This window comes from Oryza glaberrima, chromosome 1 (genome assembly GCF_000147395.1).
Source record: "Oryza glaberrima chromosome 1, OglaRS2, whole genome shotgun sequence".
Lineage (NCBI taxonomy): Eukaryota > Viridiplantae > Streptophyta > Magnoliopsida > Poales > Poaceae > Oryza > Oryza glaberrima.
Window position 1 is genome coordinate 7,872,578 of NC_068326.1, and position 20,247 is coordinate 7,892,824.

The window sequence follows — 20,247 nt, forward strand, 5'->3', positions numbered from 1 at the left end:
CCGAGTTCGGGAGACCGAACGGGGTGGAGACCTCGTCTCTTCCTGACTAGTTTGAATCAGAGTCAAGGAGAGAGATCCTGCCGAAGTTGTCGGTGATGAAGTCGAGGCTGCTGAACCGGAACGCCTGCCCGGGAGGGAAGACGAAGTCATCGATGCCGGAGACGAATCCCATCGCACTAATCGGCGAGAAGCTTGACGCAACCTCTACCTGGCGCACCAACTGTCGAAACAAGATTTCGGCAATACGAAAAGGGGTGGCTATCAAGCAGGAAAAGTGGATGGGTTTGGAGAAAGGGAATTTTATATAGGTTTAGGCCCTCTCACTGAGAAGTAATACTCTACTCATGTCTGGGGATTGATCCGCCGAGTGTGTTATTGATCGTATGATCTGGGAGAAAAATTATGCCCCAAGAGGCACCCGGACCCCTCCTTATATAGTGAGAGGAGTCCGTATTACAACATACAGCCCATATTCCTAACGGAATAGGCAAGTAAAGATAGAATACAATCATAACCGACTAGGATCCCGGATATTTCCTTAATACACAAGTTAGGAATTTAACCCAAGCCCTTTAAAGATATTCTATCTACATATGGTACAACTGTACCCAGTCGGATATACATGCCATGTGGGTATGGGGTATCCATAATCTCCACAGTTATAAAATGTGAACCAAGATAATGAAAGCCCTAAACTTGTAAAATAAAAGTGAAATATTTAACAAAATTATTCATTATACTCAACTTAATTAAGAGGTAACATGTTCTGAACATGCAACTCTAATGTCATGCACATATAGAATACTATACACCTAGAACACGTTATAACTCCAAAAATTGTGAAACCAAAAGTGTTAGTCTTAGAAAACACCCCTACATCTCTGTGGAGTCAAAGTTAGTAAGAATCACTTCATAAAAATATTTTATAACACTACCTAGGTAAATACTACCCTATACCGAGCAAACTTCTAAAATTCATAACTCACAAATAAAAAGAGATAAAATAGAAATTCCTGCACCTAAATTCATATTAGACCGGTACCTATTCACTGTGCACAAATCATGCATTTTAGAGCATTTTGGATTTTTCGCATATTTCGATGTTTAATTGCATAATGTGTACTTTGTATAGATGATTGCTTAAACGATGAAGAAGTGATTTTGGTGCTGACTTTTTCTAGTTAAAAGGCAAGTCCCACCTCCCTCTCTCTTTGATCACTTTGAACCTATGTTTTGGAGGTTATTGAAAATGTTTGTAAATCTTACATGTCGATTGTACACTAATACATTAAAATTTTGTTAAACTTGTTAGATAAACTCCTATTATTTGCATTATCACCTGAACCCCACATATATCCATATCCCTCATTCCTAACCTTAGGAATCTTATCCTGTTACTACTTGGAATATGAGTTACACTAGTTTACTATATTGCTTAGCCAAGCTTAGAATGGTTTTACTTATCACTTGGGCTCATATTAACATGAAAAATGATTTTATTAAGATTCTGGACAGAGATGAATAAATCAAGTATTTGACAAATAAAATGATGGAAAACATGGATTTTAGGTTTGGGCCTCAAGTGGTGCACATATGGTGATTAGTTATGTACCGATAGAGGAAGAGTGCGCCCAAACCGACCTAAGGACTTCACTCAATGTCAGTTCATTTCGTATACAGTACAACCACATGTGCTAGTATGGGATAGCCCAAGCTTAGTAAATTATTTATGGTTTAGACTTACATTCTGGTAGGCCGGTGTGCATGAGTTCGAATAATTTAGAGGAGCTTCCTATTTACCCCGATGTGGTAGTTTTGGTGACTAAGCATGTCCAATACAATGGTATTGTGCCACGTGGTGGGTTCCCGTTGTGTTTGCCACCACGACGTTAAGTTTAAGGCGTGGGCCCGCCACTTAACGGTTTTAGGTCATATTTCCAGTATGACTAGGATGGAGGAACACATATCGTACTGGTGTAAGGCTAAATCATGAATTTTGGAAAAACTTTGTTGCGGGTAATAAATCGGGTACTTATGTATCGCGTGCCATGCTTTTGCATGATTATTATTTCGCATCATGTGGGTAAAGTGTACAAACACTGCAGAGTAAAAACTAATCGATTAGCTGTGCTCGCGGTCATGAGCAGTGTGTGGATATGTATTGAGTATAGACTTGTGTTTATTCTTCTAAATGCTGAAATTTACCTTCAAATTGTGATGAGATTTGAGAATGATCTCCTTGCTGCCATGGATGGCAATGAGGTGCATATTTATACATGATTAATGCCTACTTTGATGCTCGTATGCTAAGTACTAGCTTGCTGAAATTTATTTGAAAGTAAATTTGATTTGAAAGTGTTTTATGCAAGTAAAACTTGTTTTATGCTAAAAAGAACCATATTATGCCTTCCTTGATTATATGCCTTGCAAGTAGGGTGTTAGGCTTGTCTTGGTGCTTGCCAGTACATTATTTAATAATGTACTGACTCTTGCTATTGGATTAACTATTTGCTTGCAGGTGTTAGACTTAGTCTATTGAGTGATGCGGGTAATCGTCTGCTTCTGCTAGGGCTTGAACTTAATGGGGTAAACCCCTAGTCGGTGTGCTTGAGGATTGGGTAGTCAAGCTTCCGCTGTACTATATATTTATTTGGCCGGTTGGCCCATGTATCTCTAAAGTAGTTGTAAATTTTAATTGCTTTCATCTTATTGTGTTTGCTATGTATGTCCATGCTTAAGATGAAAGTGTGAATCTAGTGCATATCCTGGAACTAGATTCACATGAGTATGAGTTAAGAATATTTGAGATGTTGTAGATCTTTAGCCATTTTTGTCAAGTCTCTTGAATGTGTAACATATCTGGTCGCCGCCTTCAAGTGGTTTGACGGGCACATCTCAGGCTGAAGTTGATTGGCAGGCTAAAGGCCCAACAATGTCTCCAATATTCTTCTCTCAAGGCGTCGGATGTTTCATTATGTTTGTTTGATGACTTGAATTATTCACTTCATCCCTCAACTATAATGGAAGGTCCGGAGAGCCTGTGACACGAGGCATCGGCGTTTGGGAGTTGTGGAGATCGCTAGTGCTGAAGCTGTGTCTTCGGGAGTAGAAGCTTTGCTATGCGAGAGAACATAATAGATAATATCAGGCATGCCAAGCTGTTGGGCATTATATGTATACAGTATATATACCAGGATTGGGGCCCTCGTTTGGGCTGGGCCCTTGGCCATCGCCCTTATGGCCCTGCTCTAGAGACGGCACTGCGTCCACACCTTCACCAAATTCGGCAAGCAGCGGAGCTCCCTCCTCACCGTCAACCCGAGACAGCCACCTCTCCATCTCCGTCGTCGTCATCTCCTCGCTGCCTGAAGACCCCAAAACGTCGCTCCCATCACCGTTGTCTCCCTCCGGCCGTTATTCCTGCCAAGACGAACTGCTGCCCATCATCGTCGTCAAGTCCGCAGCACCGAGTCCTTTGTCATCCGCCTCTTCGTCAAGCCTGAAGATCACCGGAGCCGCCTTCTCGCCGTCAAGCCAAAGCATCGTGGCTATCTTGAGCTCACTGCCATCAAAACCTCGTCGCCAATCCCTCTGTCTCCGCTTCGTCGTCATGTTCATGGTGAGGATCCGCTTTCTAATCTCTCCCTCCTATTATCCTCATCTTACTACGCTGTCGTGCCACTGTGTGTCGGTGACCTCCGGTCCCGTGCTGCCGATGTCGGTTGTCGTCTTCCTCCAGTGTACATTCACGTGTTTGTGCACGTGGTTTTACGCATAATCGTATAGTTGCAAAAATAATTTAACAATACGAAAATATCCACTTAAACAGAATATAACTTCGGATGGTCACTTCTTGGCCATACATACTCTAAATTGACCTGTTCAAGTCTTTAATTTCATGTTAAATCATGACGCACATATTTATGTGCTTTTTATGTAATGTTTAGGTCCTTTACTTAGTGTTTTAGTCTTGTTCTGTTTAAGTCACTTTGATCCTACAACTGACAAGATGCATAAATTGAAGATCAAATAGTCGATGGGCCAATAAGCCGATATAGCAATGCTAGCCGATGCCGATACCAGCCGATGTTGATAGGGTTTTGAGCAATCGGCTATATGTCGTTAGACTCATTCAGATTACAATAGTTTCTTGAGATTTTTGAAGGAATACTATTGATAGATTTTTTTTTCCTTTTCCTACCATTCAGACCACAAAAACTAATCAAAGGAAAATCGCAGGAAGATTTCCTTCACTGTTGATTCCATGGGAAAAGCACGGGGAAGAATCAATCCACTCCAACCCTTTTTTTGGTTTCCTTCGCGTTGGAAAGAGGCAATCAAACACTATCAGTGAAGAACGGACTGAACTGGAGGTGCTTGCGTCAACGAATGGACTGACCTGAAGAACTTGAAAAACATGTGGAGGAGGCGTAGAGGAGACTGGACGGCGCAGTCAGCGACGTCGAGGAGGCCGCGCGTGGAGGTCGACGGTGATGGGATTGAGGCTGGCGTCCGGCGTGGAGTGGATGTCGTGCTGGAGGTTGACGGCAGCGAGCTTGGCGCCGGAGTCAGAAAGGAGGAGAAAAAGGTTGTGTGGTGCTGAGGAAGCTGAGCAGCACTGTCATCGGCATCGAGGAGGCTGCGCGCGAAGGCCGGTGGTGATGGGGATTGAAGCCAACGTCCGGCCTATAGTCAGAGTTGAGGGGAGGAAGCTAGGTGGCGCAGCCAAAGCGTTGTGGCCTGCTGTTGTTCGGCTCGTAAAGAAAACAACGGGAAAAGATGGGTGTCGGGGTTACCCGGATTATATTCATATTGGTCTATCTAGTTCTACATGGATAAGGAGACACCTATGGGTATAAATAGAACACTAGGAGGAGAGGGGACATTCCACAAGACCAAGATCAACAATAGACCAATACACAAGCCAACACACGCCAAGGCAAGCCGCCGGATATCGATATCAGAGATAAGTCTAGACAAACCCAATATGATGTCTACGGAGGCCAACAAGAGGGATCTAGCACTATGTCTAATCTCGCCAAGTGTGGACTCGAGGAGGAAGCGGACTCGAGGAGGAAGACTACCCTGTAGTCGACTACGTGTTGGTTATCCATGCCGCCAAGTCGACGACAGCTAGATGGGTTATCCCAAATATTTTACTAGTATGATTATGATGAATAAGAGCAACACTGGCTTCGGCCAACAGGAGTAGGGCTATTACCTGCTAGATAAGGGGTCCGAACCTGTATAAAAATTATTGTCTCCATCTCTTTTATCTCAATCTGGCATATACTCTGGTACCAACAATCCCCATACTATGCAAAATACTGTAGTCGCGATATCGAACGTCGACGAAGAGTTTGTGCATTACTGTTTTTTCGGCTCGTCAAGAAAAGAACGGGAAAAGAAGAGTTTATGCATTACTATTTTTATAGTTCGGCTCGGTGAGTTAGTGATATTTTCCACACTCATATTCCATTGTTTTCAATCCTCTGTTTTACCTATAAAATCTTTTCCTATTTTTATGATTTTTCTATCTTATGTTTTTTCTAGATTATTTTTGAAAACTTATGTGCCAAACTAATTTAATGATCTGGTGTGCTTTGGTCCCATATTTTCAGCTATATTAGATAGACCTATCATATAACATAAGCATATTCCACTCAATATGGTGAGCTACTTTAGTGATTTGGTAAAGGAATTTTACGGTTCTTAATTGTTGCGATAAATGATTCAGTAGTAAATTTGTTTTTTCATTGCAGACAAGAAGATCCGTTATTACAAGTGGTGGTGTGTTCACGCTCCTCATTAAATGTTATGAGTGATGGCGGGGATACATATTATGAAAAAAATATATCTCTTAATATTATTGCAAATAATTTTGATAATTACTTCTCCATAACCATCCTTCGGAGCTTTAAGATCCTCAGTATTGACAATGGTTGAGAAAACAATCTCCCATATCATGGCGGTTTGTAATTTTATAACAATATTTTAAATATAATTTTTCCAAATTCATAAACTATATAAAATTACAAAACTAATAATTAAATAATTTTAAAGTACAAAACTAAATTATAAGACTACAAAATTGATAAGGAATATATAGATATAAGTATTTATTGTAATCTCTCTCTATCTTTCCGTATGTTATGAATAACATTTTTGTTAATAGTTATATTATTTAGCTTACAAAAAATATAACTTTTACCGCTTAGCACAAAACTTAAAGGAAATAACGATAATTTTAGTAATAACATCAAATTATAAAGAGGGTAACAAAAGAAGAAAAGCTTAGAGAAATTTTTACTAAAGTAACATTCGTTGAAAAAAGATTATTTGCAACTATAAGTAGTAAGAATATACCAACTATTTACAAATAAGTTGATGTCCAACAATATCATTGTCAACAAAAACTGGTTTACTCATAAAATCTTACTTAATCTCTCAAAATATTAGACTGTTTATCTTTTTTAGTTTTGTATCAGCAGAATCACTGTCTATTTTTGTTATTTATATTATTTAAAACATTTTCTTAAGAAAATCTAAATGCATTTAAAATAAAAAATTAATAATAGAAGGTTTGTTTTTATAAATCATATAGTTTATTTAATATATTTTTTAAATATGCGTGATTCTATTATTTATTCTTTATACTAAATTTAAAATAATTTTTATTTTACATCAATAATAAACAACACATTAACCATCATCTCTCATATTTCAAAAGCGTTTAATAGCATTTTATATCTTAATGATATTTTAGGATTATATATTGTCATTGTAATGCATAATTTTTTGGTGTTGTTGCTGCAATTATCGCTAAATATATTCTTCTCATTTTCTCTTATTTCATAATTTTGTTAGACTCTTATTCCTTTGTCTTTCCTAATCAATTTTGAATATTCTTTGATTAGTCATTTTTACCTAGCAAGAGAGGGGTTTGAATTTATTTTGTTGATTGGCAAGAAAGGACTAGAAAGGAGAAAGGGAGGGTCTTATATAGTTATGCTTATCTGTTGGATTTGGCTGATACAGCTTATGTTGATGGGGTGCCATTTGGCAGTTTCATAAACGCGTAGTTAGGGATGCTTCTCTCCTCAACCACAAAACCACATGATACCCTCAACCTCCTCGGTACGGCCTTGTGGGGAGGACGTAAATATATACGTTTGATGAAGCCCGCGTAAGCAAGGTATGCCCATATCAATTCAAGAGTATTCATATGTATACCAAATAATTTTGAAAACATAGGTATAACCTATGTGTATTAAAAAAAATTAAAAAGAGGCCTCAAACAGGCCAAGAAACAAGCATGCCAATCTTCTTGGGGAAAAATTCATCTAAGGTCCCTTAACTTGTCAACGAATCCGATTTTCGTCCTTCAACCGGAAAACCAGATACAATGGGTCCCTCAACTGTTAAAATCGGTGCAAAATAAGTCCTAAGGCGGTTTTAACGGCGGTTTCAGCTAACGTGGCACCTACGTGGCTAATTCAACTTGGTCTTCATCTAACGTGGCACTTACGTGGCAATTTGATTTGGAAAATAATAAAAACCGTGGGCCCGCATGCCAGTTACACAAAAAATATTTTTAAAATGGTGGGGCCCATGTGGACCTAGGGATGGCAACGGGGCAGGGCGGGGCCGAGTTGGGCTGGAACGGCCCCGCACCCGACCCCCGACTTCATCCCCCGCCCCCGGCCCCGATTGGAGATGCGGGGACAAATCTGGCCCCGTCCCCGACCCCTCCGGAGCCCCGCATTGGGTAGCATCTCCATCCAATCAGCACAAAAATTATAAGACAATCATCAATTCGGCAAGAACAAATATTGTACATATTTAACACCATAAAAAATAAATAGCATCAAAAAATTCAGCAAGAAGCCAAGAACACATTGATCCATCATTCGATCCATGCGCACCTGTCCCCTCGCTGCTCACCGGATGCCGCGTCAGTCCCCTCGCCGGCTGCCACGCCTGTGCGCCACACCCTCGCCGACCGGCGTGCCCTCGCCACTCGACGGTGCCCTCACCGCACCCGTGCGCCTGTGTGTCATCGCCTCGTCGGCAGACCTGAGGGAGAGCCGGAGAGGGATATTGGAGAGGACAGGACTCGGAAGGCCGGAGGGGAGGGGAGAGGGCGACCGGTGCCGGCGAGATCCAGAGAAGTGCGCCGTGTGCTCGTGTGCCCTGGCCCCTAGCGCCGCCTCCGCCTGTGGGTGATGCGTACGGGAGCCGGGAGGGGAGTTGGGAAGACACTGGTGTGGATAAGGCAAGGGTTCCTTTTCATTTTTATCTCTATTTTATTGGGTAGGGCTCTTTTGGGCCTCCTATGAGCTACATTTAAAGGGTTAATATACACCCCCCGGGGCCTCGCGGGTCACCCGCGGGTGAACTGTCTCCCCCGTCCCCTCCCCGCAAAAATGTGGGGCCCCGCCCCTGCCTCCCCCGCGGGTCAGAAACTTAACCCACCCTGCCCTCGTAGGGTCGGGTCCCCGCAGGTGACTCGCCCCCGTGGGGGAAATTGCCATCCCTACATGGACCCCACATGTCATTCTCACCCCCCTCCTTTCTTCCTCCTCTCTCCCATTTCCCCATGGGAGAGGGCGCGGAGAGCTCGTGAGAGTTGGGGAAAAGGTGAAGGGGAGAACGGGGAAGCTTTTTATAGAGCGAGGAGGCGGCGAGGAGGTCGGGATGAGGTAACAACGACCAGCGGAGTGGGCAATCGACGTGGGGTAGTGGCGGCTCGAGTTGGCGACAGTTTTTGCGGGAGAGTGGGGGAAGAGGGGCGAGAGATGTAGATGAGTGGAGGGGACTCGGTCCTATGCGATTTGGACGAGGATGTGGGCGGCAGCGCGCGTGAAGGGCGTTGACATGGGCGTCGACCATGTGGCGGGGTGACGGGAGGTAGAAGAAGAAGCTGACAGGTGGGGCCCATAGCGAGATTGCTATTTGGTGATAGGTCACGCGCAGTGAGGGGGCAGCGGACGCGCCGCGCGGGAGGAGGAGGGAGGAGCGGGTTTTCCCATTTTTTCTAGTTTTTTTTGGTTTGTTTTTTTCCCTTTTTTTTTCCAGTTTCTCTTCTGTTCTGGTTTTTTTTAAGATGTATGAATGCAAAGTTTGTATTAGTACGTATAGAAAGTTTGTATACGCATATACAAACTTTGTATACGTGATGTATTTTCTAGTTTTTTTTAGTATGTATGTATATAAAGTTTGTATACATCGTATACAAATTTTGTATACGTCCTATATAAACTTTGTATATGTGTATATATTTTTTATGCATTAAAATATATTCATAACATATATATATATACACACACACACATATACACGTATGTATATACTATATATACACACGTGTGTATATATAGTATATACATATGATGTATATAGTACATATGAGGGAGACTAGAGGGGGGCGACTAACCGCGCGCGCAGAGGCGCGCGGCTGATCGCATATCAGCGCCCCTCGGGCCCACGGTCCCACCTTTCGGCGTTAGGGAGAGAGGAAGGAGGTGGTGTGGACTTTGAGGGACAGGGGGCCGAATGGGCCAAGGAGGCATGGGCTGTCGGAGGGAGAGGAGAGGGGCTCGGCCTGTGAGAGAAGGGATAAGGATGAGCGAGTGAGCTGAGGGAGGAAAGGCAGACTTGGGCCGGAAACAGCCCAAGACAAGGAAGGAGAATTTTAGTTTGTTTTCTTTTTATTTAATTAATTAAATGAAGTTTGTTTTATTAAAATTACTTCTCGAGCTCTGGAAATTCATGAGAAATTTCAGAGAGTACTATAGGGCATGGAAAATAATATTACAAAAATATCTGTAGCCATGATTTTTAAAAGAGATTTTAATTCCCTCATTAATTATCTTAATTAATTGCAATAGAAAATCGGGGCGTGACAAACATGTCCACCAATTCATGATGGGATCTCACCAAGCATTCTCATTATATATCAACATTTGACTCTCTTTGATTCCTAATGTGTGAGGTATCATCTTTCTTGTCATCCATCCACAATCCTATCAGTTGATCCTCACATATGAGCCATCAACCTTATTGCTTGATGCCTGGACAAACTCACAGCAAAGATTAGTTCCAACAACCGTTGTCATTAATCACCAAAACTCCTCTCGAAACAAGGTTAGAGGACTGACAGCGTGGGTGGTGATGCCTAACCAATGGCGTGGTGAGGGATTAATCGGCTGACAGCGTGGGGAGGGAGGGCAAGGGATAGAGAGAGATACAAGAATTATGAACTCATTTGCAAAAACTTTTTTACTGTATCATTTATTTATTATATTGTAAAAAAATTAATGATGTGCACTATATTTAACATTGACGCTAATGAGCACGGGACATGTCAGCGTTTGAGGGAACTTCTAAAAATCATAAAAATGAAATCTAACGAGACAATAAACTCTAAAAACTATTAGCTCTAATTTTTAAAAGTTATAAAGAGAATGAATAGAAAAAGTGATAGATGGAGCAAGCAATTAAAGGAGAGGTGACAAAGATGTAAGGGGTAGCAACTGACGTAAATTTTAAAAATTATAAATTAGAACCTTAGGGAAAATAAATTTTGGTCTTTCAAAGTCTTAAAACAATGAGATAGCTATTTAACAAATTTTAAGTAAAACCATATTAAAAATAGATGATTTTGTATGGGTGCTAGGCGCATAATTTATTTATTTATTATATTATAAACAAATAATGATATGCACTATCATTAACATCAACGCTAATGAGCGTGGGACATGACTTTGTGAGCATCGGCGGGGGCGTTGCACGACTTACACAGACAACGCACGCGGGCCAATCTCTAGTCTCTACTCAGATGTTTTTGTCAGAATTATGGAACGTCATTCGTGTTTGAAGCGGTTTTAATTTTATGTTTTGGTTTTAATCTATATCTCTACTTAAAAACAAGAAATTCCCGTCTTCTGTAAAAAAATGAAAAAAAAAGTCCGACTCAAAAAAGGTAAAAAAATTTTTTGTTGTTCTTTGCACGCAAAAGAGTTTTTTATGCGCACATGCTAAAGCTTTAGTGTTTTTTTTGTCCCGTTTTATTAATCCGATCTGTTCACTGCACGCCTCTTGGGCGCATTTAGTTTTTTTCGTCAATCTTTTTTGTCGCCAGTTTTTTCTCCCATGCGCTTTTTGTTTTTCTCATCCGGTTTATAATCCCATCTGTTCGCCACATGCCTTCCAAGGTGAACCCTAGCGCCGTGCCGCCACCATATCGATCGTGTGATTTCTCCTCCAATTTGATTGAAAAACCGATTCCCCACTCCTCTCTCATCATTTTCTCCATGATTTTCCCTTCGATTCGGCTTTAATTGCCAGATTTAATCTCTGCTTTACAGTTGCTAATGATGACGGCGATCTTCCCCGGTCATTTTTATCTCGAGTTTTATGCTCTGATTTTGGGGAAAACGGAAAGAGTACATCGAGGGGATATCGATCAAAAACCCTCGACCAATTTTGGCTAACCGAGAAAGATTAGGCTGGATTTGATGGGGATATTTGCTCCGGCAAACGTATGGGCACGGGCACAAGATTATCTTCGGGAGGTTGAAGATGATAGTCATATTTGGAAAGTTGAAGATGGTAGGGTCGAAGAGAAGCAGACCAAATAGAGGTATAGATGGCCATATAGCCCGAGGCCCACAGCCCGGCCTAAGCACGGCACGGCCCGACTGGGGTCATGCCCGTGCTGGCCTGGCCCGACAGCCGGGCCATGCCTGGGCTACATGCTCGACACGATGGGTCGGCCCGGCATGGCCCGATCAAATAAAAAAATATAGGGACGCAAAATAGACTTATATAACCATATAAGGCAACCCAAAGAAAAGAGGAATACAAAATAGACTTATTTTCCAGCCATTTGAACACAGCCACAGAGTTGAGGGATGAAAAATAGACTTTTTATGTGGAGAAGCACGATGGGCCATCGTGCCTTCGGGCCGGGCCGGCACGGCCCGAGTAGTATTGGGCCGTGTGTTAACGACCAAATTTGGTAAGATATGAACCAGGTTCGATGTTGGGATCGAGGCGGATTCGGCAAAGAGATGGATTCGAAGAATAGAGTATGCATCGGCTGCGAAGGCATCAGTTGGAGTCTGCATCGGCTGATATGGATCGGACAGAGGACAGCCGATAGAGGTGATGCAGCCGATTCCGATGACGATGGTTTCAGAGCTGTTTCTATAATCGATCAATATGCTTCATGAGGATTGCCACGATAGAGATAAAGCTCTCAGATAGGCAATTGTATCTATTAATTAGGATGTCTCGTGTAATTTCCTTAGAGATAAGTTTAGGCAAAAGTCTGCCGCAAAGACTTATGATATCTTAGAGTTTGTTAGAGATAGGGGTCGTGTCCGGCAAGGACATATTTTGTATTTCGGGTATAAATAGAATCCGAACCCATGTAATCAATTAACAACAGTTCAATACAATCTCGGCGCATCGCCACCCTTTTTATTTTTGTTCTATTTCGACGAGTTCTTGCTTTCGGGTTAAGCTGCATCGATTCGATCTTCAACTAGAGGTAAGCTTGTCATGGCAGCTTGCGTTATCGGGATTAGTGCTTCCATCTTTATGACACTCTAATCTTGTTTAAGTAATTCGTCGAGTTATCATATACACATTGTAATCTTTGTTAGTTGCACTATATAACTTGTTATCGGCTGGTTCTTATCGTTAGGAAGTGACCGATAGTGTTATGTTTTACTATTAATCTAGATTATATCATGTATTTATCATCTCTTATAGGTTTTTATCATCTTGCCTAGATCTTATACTTATCTTTATGCTTGATGCTGCATCGGTTGAGTTCGATCTATTAAGTAATATCTATAATTGTAACATCTGGCTTGCTTTATGATCATCGAGAGAGATAGCATCGGGGTTTCAGCTGATCTTACCTGATTTAGCTACTTTACGTCCTATATGCTTGATTGATATGCTAAATCCGCCCTTTATATTAAGATCTTATTGCATTAAAATATATTAGGCTTCTTGTTTGATATATATTCTATTTGTTTTAATATCCTAATATAGAGTGGTATCGGAGTATTAGCCGATACATGCTAGATCTATCTGATCGGCTATGCTATAGACGTTTATAATCTTTGTGTTAATGTATACTTCAATCTAAGTGATTTATATTGTCTCGGCATGGCGACCGATCTATCCCAATCACTTGGTTTAAATATACATCAACAGAAGGATTATATATCGTTAATATCTACAACCGATCGAGTAGATTTAGTCTTATCTTATTTACTTATGACTGCTGATCGATCTCAATATGACATCGGCTCAAAGATAAATGATATGTCATCGACAGCTAGCCGATTGGCTATCGTTTATGGATTTAACCGCGGTTTTTCTTGTCTTTCTTTCTTGTTGATTGCAGGATCAAATCAACTAGCACGCTCACGAACCTAAAAGCAAGGTTTTGGACCTGCACGGAAGTTAAGCAAATCTTTCAGGCCAGTGTGTGTTTTTCGCATCAACACCGTGCATGGGCCGTGTATGCCACTCGTGGACTGGCACGGCATGGCCCGCCGTGTCGGTCGGGCCGTGCCGGCCTGACTAGCCTTGTCCCAGGCACGGCCGGGCTTGGGTCGTGACGTGCCAGGCGGCCCAGTCAGCTATCTATAAATGGAGGGAGGAGCGGACTAGCCTAGGGCTGAAAAAGAAGGAATGCTTTCGGCCGAAAACCCAGGAAATATTTTCATTAACTTTTTTAATTATAATCTATAGTGATCCCAATGTTAAGATTTTTATTAACTTTTTCAATTATAGTGTATAGTATTCCCAATATTTCAATTTATTACTTAGCTATTAATATATCACTATAAAAAGTCTTTACCCGTTGCAACGCACGGGCATCTTTTGTAGTATTATAAAAATTGAAAATGTTTTTGCTGTTATTTTGGTACGTCATCTGTGTATGAGTCGGTTTTTAAGTTTGTTTGCTTTTGGAAATACATATCCGTATTTAAGTCGGTTTTAAGATCATTCACTTTTGATAATACAGAAGGAATCATATAAGAAATCTGTTTAAAAAAACTCGCATGCTAACTTAGATGATCGGACTACTAACTGCACCTCATGATTTTCTAAAAATATATATATCCAAGCGAACTCTCACATTGAATTTCGTATTAACTAAGCCATATAACAATAATAAGATTAAAATAAACTTCACCCGCAACACACAGTCATTTTTTTTAGTAATAAAAAAATGTTAGGGGACACGTAAAAAATGAAAAGGAAATCGGAATCCGATTGGGAGGCGAGTAGGCGACCGGCCGGCCCGATCGAGTTCGGAATCGGAATCTGAATCGGCGCGGTTGTACGTCTCGTGTGGACATATATATACCACCTGTCCACCCGTCACCAGAAGACAAGCGTACGTGCGTCGAACTATGGCAATCCGCAAGCAATTAGTGCAAGTGCAACCGAAAAAGATCGAGATGTGGCAGTGGCAGCCTCCGCCTCTCCATCCAGGGGTCGTCACCATGGCGAAGCACAAGCTACAGTTGGAGGACCTGTCGCAGACGTGCCGGCGAGACCACTACTGCGTCAGGTGCGTCCACGCCTTCTGCTCCCACTGCTGCGACGACCACCACTTCGTCCCGCTCGGCTCCCACATCGTCATCCCCATCGCCGGTGTCGACGCCGCCACCGGCAAGCCCGTCATCCCCGCGCACTACCCTCGCCGCCCCGACCTGCCCATCACCGACTTCGTCATCGGTCTCATCACCGCCAACGACTTCGCCGAGGAGCACCCCAGGGACGCCTACTGCATGTACTGCTTCATAGCCTTCTCCACCGCGCTCTGCCACCACCACCACACCTGCGCCGCCGACTGTGTCCTCCGCATCGTCCGAAGCCACGACGGCCGCCACTGCGTCCGCTGCACCGGCGACGAGCCGTGGTTCCCTTACATGGAGAGCGTCCTGGGCGACCCCGTGGCTGTCGAGGAGGAGGAGGGCGACGACGGCGAGGTGGTGGCTGTGCTGCTGCTGCTGCCCGTGCTGAGGAGGAGCTCACCGACCGCGTGCGTACACTGCGGCGGCGAGGTGCCCAAACACATGCGCCGCTCGGTGCTCTGCTCGCCGGCCTGCGACGCGGCCCACCAACTGGAGGTCGCCCAGCGCAGGGAGCGCAGGGACGCCGTGCTCGCCGCGCGCCGCCTCGCCAAGCTGAACATCCATGCCGTTTGATCATTTTATTAGAGTACGTTTAATTACTACTCCTGTGCTTTCGCCTGTCATAGAACAGGCATTGCACGTGTACAACTCTCTCTCTAGTCTTTATTCTCCCATTAGCGCTCGCGGACGCAATGGGAATTAGTAATGTACTCCGTGTTTTCTTGTATAGATTTTTAATAGCTTTCGCCGTGTTTAGTTCCAAAGTTTTTCTTTAAACTTTCAACTTTTCCATCACATCGAAACTTTCCTATACACATAAACTTTCAATTTTTTCGTCACATCATTCCAATTTCAACCAAACTTCCAATTTTGGTGTGAACTAAACACAGCCTTTGTCGCTTGTCCATATGCCGATATAATCCGTATGATTTATCAGAAAAAGTTTAATTTATGAGTAAAACTTTTGTATGCATATCTTTAACGATTTAAATGTTAATACTGAAAAATGAACTAGGATTAAAAAACCATTAAAATCAACGCCAAAAATATTATTCTAAAATTCAAATTTTAGCATCGTCTTATAAGTTATAAGTCAAAAGATAGGAGCATAAGTTTGTCAAATATGTAGGTTCATTCTCAAATCCAATCCACTCAGCATATAAGACATTTCGGATGGCACCAAAATGCACACATGGTTTGAATAATGGCTTGGAAGGGGAAAAAAGTTACTAGTCTTCTGAAGTTGATAATTGGTACAAAAGAGCTTGTTATTGACACTTTTGGGTATCGCTGACGAAGAATAACAAGATTATTTTGTTAGGGTAGCATCTATGGATAATTTGAAAGATCATAGTATGGACACATATGGCATTCGCCGTGCAATATGTTCCTTTTGATTCATAGATCACAACATGTGTTACACGTGCACTATTACTAGTAAGGGTAGGATGTGTATTTGTAAGAGTGAGCATGCGAGGGTATATATATGAGTGAATCAGTTGGTTTGTGATGATAAAAAAACAAAAGCCACCAACATTTAAGTAATTAGATCACGTCCCTTGTGTTTCTACTTTCTACTGGAATCTGAATAAACAAAGAAAAAAGCAACTCCGATGACATAACGTTTCACTATTCCTTACTCTCTACTCTCTCCGTCTAAAAAAAAAGACAATATAGTACTAGAATATGACATATCATAGTATAATAAATTTAAACATACTCTATTTTTAGATTCATTGTACTAGACTATGTCAACATCCTAGTACTATTTTTTTTTATGGAGTGAGTACGTGGTGCTGGAATTTGCCGAGTCTAAAAAATAAGAAATTGAAGCAAGAAGAATGGATATTATGAACGTGGAGCACTAGCAGCTACGATTTCTCTGATGAGATGTCCTCATGCGCATGAACTAGTATTTAGTGTAGGAGCAATCGTACGTAGTGGCTAGTGAGCGATAATTACACGGAAGTAGAGATTAGTAAACTAATTTGTGCCAAGCAGCAGGAACATCCTGTGATCCCTCTAATATTTGTACACAGTAACACAGATGTTAATTAACTAGGTGATTCCTGCGTTTTACTATGAAAATTTTTAAATAACTTTTAATATTTTTTAATAATCAAGCTAAAAAATAATAATTATATTAGTTATTAACAACAAATAAAAATGATTTGTCAAACTATGTTCATAGAAAAATATATTTAGTACGCTCTGTATTTGATTATAGATGAAATATGATATCTCGTATTTTGATTATATGGATAAATATATAGTAAGGATTATAAAAATTATGGATATACATGTTAAAAATATTGTGAAAAATAATATGAAGGAAGATGATTGGATGTTGATTTATAGAATTCAATGAATTATATATGATGTTGCATGCTTGCATAAGTATTGTATATAATTATTGCTGGTGAATGATGAGGTGGCATGTTTACATGTTGAGTTTTAGAATTAGTAGATTATAATTTTATAGTAAGATAGGATTCCCAGACAGGCAAACACTAGCTAACTAAGACCCATTATACATGGGCCTCTTCTTATCGAGCCACTCGTCATGCTCCAAATTGGCACTCGGCCTTCTCTTCTCGAATCGCTTCCTGCCGCCAGAATCCACCACGGACTCCTGATGAGTTCTTCCTATGTCGCACGTTGCTACGTAGCTGCAGTACGGTGGTATGGGGGATCGCCACACCAGCACGTCGAAGCGCGGCGTGTCCACGCCGGGCACCACGCGGCCGGTGAGCAGGTCCTGCATCGTCACCGTCGGTGTCGTGCTCGCCGCCGGCGTCCACGTCGTCAGCTTGCGCCTGTCGTAGAACAGGCAGTGCGGACCGTCCATGGACGGCCTGTACAAGTAGTACGAGTCGTCCTCGTCCCTGACCGGGCCGTGCTCGCCGCGGCCGCCGTGGGCGTCGATGGCCGCCCGCGCGATCCGGCGCCACGAACGCGCGGTCATGTCAGCGCGCAGCGCCCGCGCGTGCGCGTTCACGGCGGCGATCATCGCGAAGTGCTTGACGCCCTCGAAGAGCTCCGCGGCGATGACGACCAGCTCCGGCCGATCCTCCGGGTCGGCGCCGCCGAACGCGAGGACGCGGAACATGTACCATAGCTCAGGCCGGCGCAGGTTGTCCAGTGTGACCGGCCGCGGCGCCGTGCCCAGGCGCGCCGCGTGCTCCGCCGTCCTGCAGATGATGACCACCTTGCCGTCCCCGTTCTCCCGGCGAACGGACGAGCACAACCTCCTCCATGGCTCCTCTTCCACGTCGCCGACGACGTCGACCACGACAAGGGACCTTGCGCTAGGATCGATGCCGAATCTCCGGTGCTCGTCGTCGTCGCCGGCCGCCATCAGATCATCGCTGCTGAGACGGTGGATCTTGGCGAAGTACTGCCTAACCCGCTCGTCGATGCAGACGTGTTCGACCAGCGTCCGCTTCCCGACCTCCGGACCACCGACGACGGGGAGGACGCCGGGATTCGGGTCACCGGCCGACGAGCACGCCGGGCGCAGCAAGAAGTCGACGATCTGCTCCTTCTCCATCTGCCGCCCAAACATGCACCGCTCCATGAACAGGTAGGCGCTGTACGGCTGCCGGCTCAGGCGAGGGCAGCCGGCCAGGAGCACGACGAGCTCCTTGGCGCCGCCCAGCGCGGCCTCCAGGCTCTCCATGACCGTGGCGTCGCCGTCGCCGCCCAAGCTGAGCAGCAGCGGCTGGCACCGGCGACGACGACGGCGGCTCGCCGCCGCCGCCGCGGCGTTCCGCATCCTCAGCGCGTCGAGCGCGTACGCGGCGCGGCACATCTCCCACCTCAGCTGCCTGAGCTGCCGCAGCATGGCCGGGCTAGTGACCTGCCTCCCATCGGCCTCCTCCATGACGACGCGCGCTCGCAGCAGCGCTCGCTGCAGCCTGCTTGCGCCGTCGTCGTCGCCGGCGCGATGCTCCTGCCACTTGCTGATGAGGAAGGAGATGAGCCGGCCGACGAGGTCGCTGGCCACCGCCGCGAGCAGAGCGTCCATTGCTGCTGCGTGCGTCCTCTGCAACTTCGTCTCTCGGCTGTGATTTGTTAAGGTTGGAGGGAGGAGATTTTTGTTCTTCTAAACGAATCGACCAGCGTCAATTTCATTGAATAGTAGGAGTACAAGAGAAAACTGTACAAAGAAAACAAATTTATAAGTAAACACCAGGAGACCTGAGGACTCGGTCTTGACTAAGGGTCCATTTGGGGGAGCTTTAAATTTTAAGAAACAACTGTTTAATAGCTAGCTTCTGAGAATCTGGAAAATCTCTGGCTTCTGGCTTCCTAGTTCATTTTTCAGAATCTGTAACTACAGATTCTCAGAAGTTGTGGACTGTTTAGGGCAACTTCTAGCAGAAACAGCTTTTGGGTAAAGCTGCAGCTGGGACAAGCTCCCCCAAACAGGACCTAAAGGTAGCCAACCCGCGAGCTTCCTTGCGCCCGCGAGGGCCTAGTTTTTGCTGAGGGATGAGATTCTCAGCAGCACACAAACGAGAAAACTCATTAACACATATTCGCTAAAAAAAACTCAAATTCTAAAAATTAAATTTAAACATATAATTTAAATCATTTTGAGACGTACGATTAATTAATTTAAGTATTAACTATTACAAACCAGAAAATTAGATTTATTTGATTTTTTAAAGTAACTTTTATATAATTCTTTTCAAATAGTTTGAAAATTATACTACCAAAAAAGGAGGAAATTATAGTTTGGAGTTCAAGAAAAAACGTGCTCTCAGTGAGCACTTACGAGTTACGAGTGGTACGATTTATATATGAGATGCATTTTAAAAGAATTTGAAAAGAAAAAAGGTGAAGAATACCGTAGAGCATAGTTTATGGTTTCTTTCGAAACGTCACACCGAGTTTCTTTCGTATATTTAACCATGCAGATGCAGCCCTCTTTCGCAGGCGTAACCACGAAGAGTTTGACCGTAAGACGAGCATGTTTGTGGTGTTCTGTTAAAGTCTGGAAATACGTATGCTGACCGGCATGTGATTAATTTGACTGTTCAGTACTTCAGTGGAAGCTAGGTATTCGAATAAATCAAGCGAAGGAAACTCCATTCAAGCATTGTTACATTTTGCTAATTGCAAGGACAGAAAGGACGCTGGCCTGGTTTTGCAAGTTGCCATCGCAATGCAGGTTTTGCAGGCTGGCCTAGAAAAAAAATAGTGGAGAAAATAAATACTCCCTCTAGATGATGCCGTTGATTTTTAACATGTGTTTGGTCATTCGTCTTATTCAAAAATTTTATGCAAATGCATAAGATATAAAACATGCTTAAAATATTTTTAGTGATAAAACAACTCATAAATGATACTTATGTACTTCCTCCGTTTCACAATGTAAGTCATTTTAGCATTTCCCACATTCATATTGATGTTAATAAATTATTCTAGCATTTCTCACATTCATATTGATGTTAATGAATCTAATTCATTAACATCATTCGTATTGATGGTAATGAATCTAATTCATTAACATCAATATGAATGTGGGAAATGCTAGAATGACTTACATTGTGAAACAGAGAGAGTAAAT

At 43.1% G+C, this 20,247-nt stretch overlaps 1 protein-coding gene across 1 annotated transcript; it reads right to left on the bottom strand.

Annotated features, from left to right (window-relative positions):
* Positions 1–17,190: 17,190 nt before the first annotated feature.
* On the bottom strand, positions 17,191–18,699 carry LOC127759948 (disease resistance protein RGA2-like). Its single transcript, XM_052284160.1, has one exon. It carries the CDS (start codon positions 18,697–18,699, stop codon positions 17,191–17,193), a length of 1,509 nt encoding a protein of 502 aa, XP_052140120.1.
* Positions 18,700–20,247: the final 1,548 nt, after the last annotated feature.

Excerpts from the sequence above, each read along its gene's own strand:
- LOC127759948 (XM_052284160.1), bottom strand. The coding sequence starts at position 18,699 with ATGGACGCTCTGCTCGCGGCGGTGGCCAGCGACCTCGTCGGCCGGCTC.